This window comes from Danio aesculapii, chromosome 16 (assembly GCF_903798145.1).
Source record: "Danio aesculapii chromosome 16, fDanAes4.1, whole genome shotgun sequence".
NCBI classification, from domain to species: domain Eukaryota; kingdom Metazoa; phylum Chordata; class Actinopteri; order Cypriniformes; family Danionidae; genus Danio; species Danio aesculapii.
The window spans coordinates 44188681-44199643 of NC_079450.1; the positions used below are offsets into that span (position 1 = coordinate 44188681).

At 40.8% G+C, this 10963-nt stretch overlaps 1 protein-coding gene across 1 annotated transcript; it reads right to left on the bottom strand.

Moving 5' to 3' along the window:
• Positions 1–303: 303 nt before the first annotated feature.
• Positions 304–3651, bottom strand: LOC130243801 (uncharacterized). The gene is made up of 2 exons (XM_056476102.1): positions 3489–3651; positions 304–1820 (listed from the first exon to the last, which is right to left on the bottom strand). Exons 1-2 carry the CDS (start codon positions 3649–3651, stop codon positions 304–306), a joined length of 1680 nt encoding a protein of 559 aa, XP_056332077.1.
• Between the last annotated feature and the right edge of the window lie 7312 nt (positions 3652–10963).

Genomic DNA, 10963 nt, shown 5'->3' on the forward strand with positions numbered 1-10963 from the left:
TAAGGAGAGATGTTTGTGAGTTATGTATGGCGTCGGAGGGAGATCCGTGAATTAGTTTATGGAAGAATTGAATCCCGCTTAAGTAACTTCTGATTGAGCTGGATTGTAAGTTTTTTGAAATGTGAAGGTGGGATATGAAGGAGGTAATGGAGAGGAGGGAAAAGTCTAGAAAGGGTGCTTTGTATACTGTATGGAAGTGTTTAAATGAATTCCATGCTGTGAGGTATGATTGGAGGGTTCTAGGGGCTATTGCTTGTAGGATGAGAGATATGGAAATATGCCGGAGGTTATGTAGAGGGTGATCTATGGCAAGATCGTTTCTGAATAGGGAGGGACAGGTGTTGGATGGGGGTCCGCTCCTGGAGCCAATAGTTGAAATTTCTGAAAAGAGAAACGAGAGAGAGAGTCAGCAATTTGATTTTTACATCCTGGTACATGTTTAGCAATCATGATAAATTGTTTATTAGCTGATGTCCATGCTAGACGTCTTAATAGAGGCGTGAGAGGTGGGGAATGGGAGCGCCCTTTATTTACGCACTGTACAGTGGCTTCATTGTCGCAATGTATAAGGATGCAAGAGGCGGACCAATGGTGTCCCCATAGGATTGCTGCGACAACTATGGAATATAGTTCGAAAAGAGCTGATGAGTGTTGATTTTGAGGGATATTGAGCATTTGAGATGGCCATGTGGAGGCGAACCAATGCTTTTGATAAAAACCCCCAAAACCGACTGAGGGGGCAGCGTCTGTGAATAAGCTAATGTCGACTGGGGATGTGATTAGGTCGCTATAGAAAAAGGAACAGCCGTTCCACTGCTTAAGGAAGGAAATCCATAAGCTGAGTTCTTCGCGACTGGATTCATTGAGGAGAATAGATTCTTCTAGGCTGTGAACAGAAGCTGCGAGCTGGAGGAGGTGGGAAATGAATGGGCGCCCCTGAGGGATAATTCGCATCGCGAAGTTTAAGTGCCCAAGGATGGATAGGAGTTCGCGCTTGGTGCATACTTGTTTCTCTAAGAAGATAAGAGAAAGAGATATGATGCGGTCAATTTTCTCTTTGGGGAGAGAAGCTTCGAATTTATTGGAGTTTAGATTTATACCCAGAAATTCAATGGAAGTGCTGGGTCCGGAAGTTTTTTCCTCTGCGAGAGGGATACCGAGATCAGCGAAAACCTTTTGGGTGATCGCTAGGTGTTTAGCTGGCGGTGAAGACAGGGGGGAAATGATGAGGAAGTCGTCTAAGAGATGAATCAGATACGGAACACCATAATTATTGGATAGTATCCAACATAGTGCTTCTGAAAGCGTATCGAAAATTTTGGGGCTACTCCTGCAGCCGAAGGTAAGTCGGACTGCAAAGTAAAATTTTGATCGCCATCGGATGCCGAATAGGTGCCAGAAATCTGGGTGAATGGGCATGATTTTGAATGCGGAAGTGATATCGACTTTGGCGAGCCATGCGTTACGTCCTGCTATTTTGATGAGGGAGATAGCTTGGTCTATGTCGTGGTAGTGAAGCGAAAATTCATCTGGCTGGATGGTGCTGTTAATACTGGGAAAGGTGGAGTTATGCGGGGAAGAGAGGTCAATAATAAGGCATTTTTTATCTGAGAATTTTCGAGTAGCAATGCCTATTGGGCTGATGCGTGAAACACTAAATGGAGGAGCGGAAAATGGACCGATCATAAATTTGTTTTCGATTTCTTTTTTAATCAGCAAATCGACAGTTTCTGGTTCTGTGTTTGCTGATTGTAGGATGGGACAGAATAAATTATAGGAAGGAATTGCTGAAACGCCAGGGTGGAATCCGTGGGTTAGACCTGAAATGAGAAAATCAGAAAAGTTAGTATCAGGGTGAGAATGCAATTCATAAGCCAGGTGAGGAACATTGATTGGAGTCGATAGGCAGTTTTTTGATCTTTTATTTTGTGATTTCCAGACCGGGCAGACGACTTTGGCGTGAGCACCGCCACAATAGGAGCAAATGTGAAGGTATTTGCAGGGGTTTTTGTGGCACCTACCAATGTTAAAGTTTTGGCAGGTGTCACGGTTGGGGGGGGGGGGGGGGGGGGGGCGGAAAGACGAGGAGAGAAGAGAGGGAATATTGTGATTGGGGGGGCGAGGAATGTAACTGGAAGATTTGGCTGCTGTTTGAGTGGTAGAGATGATGAAGGGACAGGAAGTAGTGGGGTGTAGGTTAGAACGGCAGACCGCGCAGGACAGATTGCGGCAGCCTAGGAAGACTCGATTGTGGAGGTCAGTGTCCAGAGCCCCCCAATAAGGACATTGATTCCACTGGGTCACTCTAATGGCGCATTTGGCAGAAAAGAGTTTGTGATAGGTATAAAAATGTGTTCCCCCATACGAGAGCGCGAGCTCGGCGATAATGGCCATGTAGTCATTTAGCTCGCGTCTTCTATGGGGGAAAACGGAACAGATGATGTCTGTATAACGAGAGAAGGCTATATTGAATTCGGCTAATGATAGAATGCGTGAATGGGAGCTATGGGGCTGTTTGAGTGTGAGAGAAATTTCACCGCAATCTATCTGGCGTTCTGCCGTGGGGGGTGTGATAGGTGATAAAAGAGTAATGAGGTCAATGTCGGCACCTGAGAGGATCTGATTTCTTGCTGCATGGGAGACTTGGGGTGGTTCCATTGCCAGAGCGTTATTTGGTGGAGGAAGGGGCGTGGCTGAAGAAAGAGTGAATGGGGGCGTGAAGCAGAAACTGGTGCGGGGGTAGGAACTTGCTTAGTGGGGTATTTGTTTGTAAGTATGGGGGGGGGTGATGAAGGGGGAAAGCAGGAAGGAAGAGTAGGATGGGAGAAAGTAGGTTGAATGAGGATGGGGCATGAGGCGGAGGATTGGGGGGGGAAGGAAAAAGATTGAGGTTGGGGAAGAGCTGGAGGGATAGTGTTAGAAGGGAGAAAGTTGATGCCTGAAGTAGAGGGGAGATTAGGGCTATTTGAAGAACTGGAGGGGGGGGGCTGGAGGCCAAGAAATAGAGGTAGGATAGGTTTGAGGATCGGATTGGGAATTGTAGTTTATCTGGCTGTAGTCCTGGTTGGTGTTGTGTGACGTCATATGTTGTGCTTGTGGTTTCTGGGGGCGTGGTCTGGCTGGAGTGCGGCGTGGTGCGTGTTTTGTTTTGTCCTTTCTTTTCCCTTGCGGTGGATATGGAGTGGGGCGATCGCTGGATTGTCTATTGTTTCTTCCTGTTGGTGATGTGATGGAGGGATGAGAGTCCGATGTGGAGTTTGAATAGAGTTTCAGGAGTTCCGGTTTATTGAGTGATCGAGGGGCGTGGATGCCGAGGTCTGAAAGAAGTTTTCGGAGTTCGTTGACTGTGATTCTTTTCGTCGGGAGAATACAGGAGGAGGCTGATGCATATGAAGAGGTGGGTGATCTTATTTGTTGTCTGTGTGCTGAGGGAGAAGTTGATCTGGTTTGATGTATGCGTGCTGAAGTTGCGCGAGTCATTCTCCGGCCTCTGGTAGAGGCCTCGGGCTCAAGTGCGAGGTCTCGCGGGGTTGGGTGAGGGTGGAGCGCCGCTGGCGTCTCGGGTAGAGCGGGGTGTTCCTGGGAGATGTTTTCCTGGTTATTGTTGTCGTTGATGTTGTTGTCGAAGTTATTGTTTCCATTGTTTTCCATGATGGTTGTTGATGGTTCGTTAATTGTATTTGTAGTTGGAATTGTAGGTTTTGTTGTTTGGTTGTTTGCTTAGTCTGCAGCTTGTAGCGAGGCGGACTGAGCAGCTTCAAGACGAAGATAACTGGAGTGAAAAAACTCTGGTTAATTATAACGCTTCCGTAATTATCTGATGGGTCACATTACGGAGCTAATGAGGAGCCAGCCGTGTTGATCATAAGCACGTGATCCTCTCGAAATGAGTTTATAAATAAACCACACTTCGCCGCGGTGTGTATTGTAATAAGACATTTTAAAGACCCGAATGTCTCACCGGTCTAAAGTGTAGTTTCACAATAACTTTACTGTAAGCAAATCTGACCGATGCGTAATACGATTTGTCATATCTGACACTGACAATATCGTTGTTTTCACCGGTTATATGTACGCATCTTAAAAGGGGCACGTATGAATCACCAACTGATTGGTAGTCGATGATGTCGGAGTAGACATATAATGTGTAGAAACCTCCATTGATGTCAGCTTGATTGGGAGCATATGTGGTAACGGTCTTAGTAAAATTAGCTTTTTCATGGTAGGCTGAATGACCTAGTCCCTCTCCCGGTTTCACTCCTAATATGGCACCTAGTTTCTCATAGAAACCAATAGATACACTAGGTTTTGCCACCAAATGAATTTTATTTTTTAATTTATCGTAAAACAATAGCCCTGATGGTTTGATAACCTCATTTATAATTTTGATCACGGTTGGTATATCCTTGTAGTACCCTCCGGGTATTCGAATCTGCCTCTAAACAAAGAAACCAGGTAGATCTTTAAGTACTTTTGTTTCTAGTGTTTTTCTCTCTTCATTATCAGGGTCGGGGTACGTGTCTAGGTTGAACATACCATCATCATCAGTGATGTTATACCAGCTTCTAGGATATTCAATTTCAGTGAGACCCACTACCCAATCACCTTTCAGGTGTATATTTTTAGACAAATTAGTCGTATAACTAGATATACGATTTTCAGGATATACAGATAAAGAAGCGTTACACGGGAGCGTAACGTAGAAACCGTTGTTATCCATAGCTAGATTGTACAATAATAAATAGCATGGAAAAAGAAATGGGTAATTTAAGGTTTTTGCAAATCCATCAGAGCTTTTTTTGTCTATATAACTATTAAATTTCGAGGGCCATCCTAACCATTTCACTAAAACAAGTGTAGACCGTCCTTGCTTTTTCTCGCCTAAAACTTTTCCATTTTGAACAACTTGTTTTTATTCACAAATATTTTCTGTATCTCTTGTTCATATAAAACTACTTCGATAACATCACCGTCATAATCTTTGAGCCTGTAGACGGATGGTTGACGTGGAATACACTCAGAAACGGTAAAGAATTCTTCAGTGTAGTTCTGTTCGTAACCTTTGGCAAACGGACCTCTTACTTTAGAAATCCTAACTACGTCACCAACGTTGTATTTGAACACTGGTTTCTGAATCTTTGTTACCATAAGAGTTTTGAAACACCGTAGCTTCATTTTCTTTGCAGACATCAACGGGTCTCATCTTAATAGTCTTGTGATAACTGTTGTTGTATCCTGTCAATGTCTTGTAAGACATCGATGTATCGCTGGGAATTAGTAGCAGTTAGAAAACGCCACATTCTACTTTTTAATGTTCTATTAAAACGTTCCACAACGCTGGCCTTTAAATCAGTAGCCGTTGCAAAATGATTAATATCATGTTTTTTCATAAGATCTTAAAAATGTTTGTTGAAAAATTCCTTTCCCTGGTCAATCTGCAACTTACGCGGAACGCGACCCTCCTTGAGTATAGACTCGAACGCTTTAGTAACTTCGACTCCGCTCTTATTCTTCAACACCCGACTCCATGCATACTTGCTGAATACATCTATACAAGTCAGCATGAATTTATTACCGTCATTTTCCATAGAATACGCTGACATATCGACAAGGTCGGCTCATAATAAACATTCTTTGTTAAATCAGACATGCTTCTGTTTTGCCAGTTCTCAAAGAATAATGCAAAACATTGGTTATACGAGTCTTTTTATTTAAAGCATGGAAACATACATGACATGAAATCGGAAAATGATTACATAACGACTTTACAAACTGTCTAGGTAGCATATAAATTGTACACAAGATGACGTGTCTTTATCTAGAATGTAAGTGACCAAAGATTCAACAATTTCAGATATGTCATCAACATCATTTTTTGTAATCAGCGATATACATACATCCGACACATAGGTAGACATAGATAGGACATCACCGACTCCAAACCGATCAGATACTTCAGACATAGCATCTAGAACTCTTCTAATCATAAAACACGTTGGTTCGGTACCGTTTACACAAACATTAATCATATTGTCCCATGAATTATCCAGAGTTCTCACAATCTTAATTTCATTCTTGAAATTTGCCACCCGTCTGGACCGAGATAATCGGTCATCATTCATAGCATCGTTAATGACTTTACATAAAAGACGATTTAACTGATTTTTGTAGTACTCTTTTAAAAAGCTTTCAAGTATCTTACTAGGTTTACATGTATTTCCCATTGTGGAGTTTTACCCGATTCGAGATCTAGGCACTGCGGTGCCAGAAATCGACAGCGTCGCTGACGATTTTCTCACAGGAGTTGTCCAGAATCTTGATCCTGATGTCTTCCAGTCTTGCGACGATGAACGGTTCGCTCCTCAATTCATGTAGAATGCCCAGGACAGTCCCGTGGACCATCTGAGGCTGCGACTTTAAGCCAACACGCATCATAGCCTGTGACACAGCCGTGTGGAACTCAGGTTTGATCAGTTTATTGACGAGTGTTCCAAAGTGCGAGTCGAAGTAGAATGCTGATGGTTCAAACAGGCAGGTGTGTTGCAGCTGGCTGGGGTGGTTGATAGCATAACCCTCGCATTCCTTTTTCAGCTGAGCGTCGATGATGTGCTGCATGAGCACCGTGATCAGAGCTTTTATGATCTTGAAACCGGAACTGCAGAAACACCGTCCGTGACGTCAAACTTTGCATGATCATCTTTTTTGTACTTGTTGGTCAGGTATGTCAGGTTACGGTATCCTAGTTCGGTGCAGAATTTATCCAGCTAGTTTTTTTCATCGTTGTCAGGTTCAGAAGATTTGAATATTTCAAAACATGATAAGTCACGGTCTAATGCAGAAGCTCCAAATTTCGGAAAGCATGGTATGGCATTGTCATCAGGAGGACCCGAATTGGTATCCTCAGGCCTGAAGATGGCAAATTCTAAAGAGAGTTATTAAGACATGCTGTAGTACTGTGGTGGTCACTCGTCGATTAGGGCTTTTTATGCTCGTAGTAGATGGGCGGAGACAGTTGCGAATGATCTCTCCTGCGGCGCACAGACCACTGGGGGTGAAACAGCTGAACTTTAATATTTCTGTATCGATCATTCAACTCACACCATTTGAACAATTGGTGTATGGATCCAAAAATGTCAGCCGTCTTGTCAGCATCTCTCCAGAGGATGGGTAGAACCATTTCATATCGTTCGTTATGCTCATCAGCATGTATTATTCCGGAATGCTCACGAAGCTTTGTCTTGTCATTGCATAAGAATATGTAAATGCGGTCTTCAGGGTTCTTTTAACAGTTGTTTCACAGTTGTTTTCAAAATCGATTGTTTGGTTTTCCAGAATCCCACTCTGCGATAAACAACGGCTCCTGTTTAGAATTACGGACATCTGGCCAGACATGTTTGTAGAATAAGAACCAGTCTTTAACCGTAAGGACCAGACAGGGGTCCTCCAGAGTGTGCGGTTTTCCAGATTCCGTTATGTACAAGGTAACAGAGCACAGCTTTTTGTCAAATAAGTAATGACAAATAAGCTCGCTGGGCATAGCAAACTCATTTTTATATATACATATATATACATAGAGAGATATCATCTGTAGATGACACAACCGGCGATCTGGCAGTTGTATGTTGTGTCAGCAATTTCCTATCATAATTTAGCATTAGGACAAACAATGGTTTATCTGAAGCATCTGCCTGGGTGTTGTCTAACGGTCACCAATTTTGCCTTATCTTCTGACACCATATAGGAAATATGTTGTAACAACTGTTAGATGTCTTCTATCTTTCACAAACACTTGGCCAACGGGCGTTATAACGTTATAACGTTTTCCTTATCAACACAACAAAGAAGAGCTATTTCAGACAGTGGTGCATATGCTATAGTTATTAATTATAATATAATATAATATAATAATATATAATATAGTTTATAGCAATAATTAAAATATAATATAATTTATTTGATATGATTAAAATATGGTTTTAATAACGGTTGATATATTTTATTTTATTTGATTAAATCTAATTAACTTTAATTTAATATTTTAATTAACTGGTATTTTAATTTATTTAGCTTGATAAGAATCTAATTACCGGAATTATTATTTTAATTAAACTGTTAAGAATCTAATTACCGGGATTATTAATTTAATTAAACTGATAAGAATCTAATTACAGGAATTATTAATTTAAACTGATAAGAATCTAATTACCGGAATTATTAATTTAATTAAACGAATAAGAATCTAATTACCGGAATTATTATTTTAATTAAACTGATAAGAATCTAATTACCGGGATTATTAATTTAATTAAACTGATAAGAATTTAATTACAGGAATTATTAATTTAAACTGATAAGAATCTAATTACCTGAATTATTAATTTAATTAAACGAATAAGAATCTAATTACCGGAATTATTAATTTAATTAAACTGTTAATAATAAACCGGAAGTGGGCATGGTCGTCATCAATCAAATTTTTGGACACATGCCACCCCATATTTCTCTCTCTGCTGTCCTCATTGACAAAACAGACACAAGCATAATGTAAGCACAAGGCTGGAAATCTGACTTAAATGTGACTGATGTAAGCAATCCTATAAGGGGCCTTCCACTGCTTTTGAAAAAAAAGCAACCTTAACACCAGCAAACCTGACTTGATTTTAACACGCAGACGTCCGTCTGATCTGGAGTTAGGCACGCTTCCGCTGTGCTCCAACTCCTGTCTGCCGGAGTTATTAAGAAGCAAGACACGAGCATAGGCTGTGCACAAAACTGGGAATTTGTCTTAACAGTGGCTAATCTGAGCACTCGTAAATTTTGCCTTCCACAACTTTAAAAATAAATTGATAAACTCATCGTCTCTGATACCGTTGTGATTTAAACATGCATCCTTATGAACTGGAGACAGACGCACTACAGTTAGACCGCAAGGTCCTTTCCGGGGTCCCTGTCGACAGGAGCATAACCTGAGCTCAAGGCTTGGAATTTGACTCTAAAGCGGCTGAAAGTGAGCACAGCTAAAAGGCACCTCCCACAACTTTACCAACAATTTGCTAAAGTCAATTTTTGTGACCCTTAGGTGATTTAAACACACAACCTCAGATGTGGAATCCGACATGCTACTTTGTGTCCATGAGGTCACGTCCACTGTCCTCATCGACAAACAGACACAAGCATAAAGTAAGCACAAGGCTTCGAATCTGACTTAAAGGTTGCTGAACGTAAGCACTGCTAGATGGGCTCTACTTCCTCCGCAAACTTAAAGAGGAAGAGCACCTGCCCCAATCATGTACACCTTCTACAGAGGCACTATTGAGAGCATCCTAACCAGCTGCATCACTGTGTGGTTTGGAGCCTGCAATGCATCCTGCAGGAAAACTCTTCAGCGCATAGTGAGTACAGCTGAGAAGATCATTGGTGTCCCTCTCCCCTCTTTCCAGGACATTTACAGCACCTGTCTCACCCGAAAAGCCCTCTGCATAACAGCAGATCCCACCCACCCAATGCACAGCTTCTTTACATTCATCAGCACTGGTCACTTTATGTAACATTGGTCTACCAGTTAGACACACCATACTACTATATATTACGACACTGCCACTTTATCATAATTGTCATGCTAACAAGCCTTTTTGCACTACATACTGTTCTTTATCTGCACAACTCTGGTTTGCACTCATTTGCTAAATGCCCTAATGTCATTGTATGTTTACAAATTTTTATTCCTTATGTATATTTTTAAACTACAGTTTGTGTATTTTTAGACCCCATTTTATGTACACATTGTATATATTGTAAATTAAAATTTAATTTTCCTTAAAACTCTACTTTTTATATAATATTATATGTTAGGCACCTAGGGTCTGAGAGTAACGTAATTTCGATTCTCTATATGTCCTGTACATGCGGCTGAATTGACAATAAATCTGACTTGCCTTTGATGGTGCCTATTCAGTAGGTTGTTTTATATTGTTCTGGGTTGATTTTTATTTTTTTGTTTTTCACCATTATTGAGATTCAAAGACTAATGATGATGTCTTTGTGTTTTTAATTCTGCCATATATGAAACATTTTCATAGTGAATGGTGTATTTAGACCTGTTAAACCTGTTAGACCTGTCATTGGCTGCTGTAGGTCAAGCGGTTTCATTTGCATAGGTATTCATTTCTCACTTACAACTATCAAGATATTCAATGATTGCACAAGCAGGTGAGAAGTAGTGATGGGAAGTTCGGATCATTTTATTGACTCGGATCTTTGAGGTCTCGTTCATTGAAATGAACGAATCTTTTTTCAAGTCATTCATTCATTTAGTTCAATTGCCAAAACTATTATTAAAATGTTACGAATTGCTTGCAAACACGTCTACAAACATGCCTAAAGGTTGATCACACGCCAAAATAAGTCATAAATAGAATACTATAAGAAGGAGAAAATAATAATTCAGGTTTAGGCTACCTGCTCTTTTGTCTATGAAGGTATTTTTGTCTCTTTGCTCAGCTCACCTCTTCATGTCTTCAAATGTCAGTGGTTCATTCACATACACTGACAGTCACATATAATCTTAACCTATAATCGACTGGTTAACAACCATTGTGCTAAAGCCCTGCACGTGCTAAATGATTTATTAATAAACTAGATAAGTAAAGGGTAATAAAAGCATCTTATTACTGACCAGAGTCTTTTTTTTTTTCATTTCTTAATTTTTCAAACGAGTTCAATGGAAGAAAGCAGAGCTGCTCGAAGTGCCACACAGTCTTATGCGAGGAGATCTCTGGATGCCGCGCTCAAGACAGATAATGCATCGATTAAATTTACCTGACTAAAACTCCTAAACCACCGTCTAAAAAATAAAAAATAAACTGACAAAGGGGCGTCGGAGAGTCAAACGGTGTCCAACTCGCACCTGATGGAAGTTTGGAACGATGTTAAAAAAAATGCAGTTAGAGTCTCTGACTCGCAT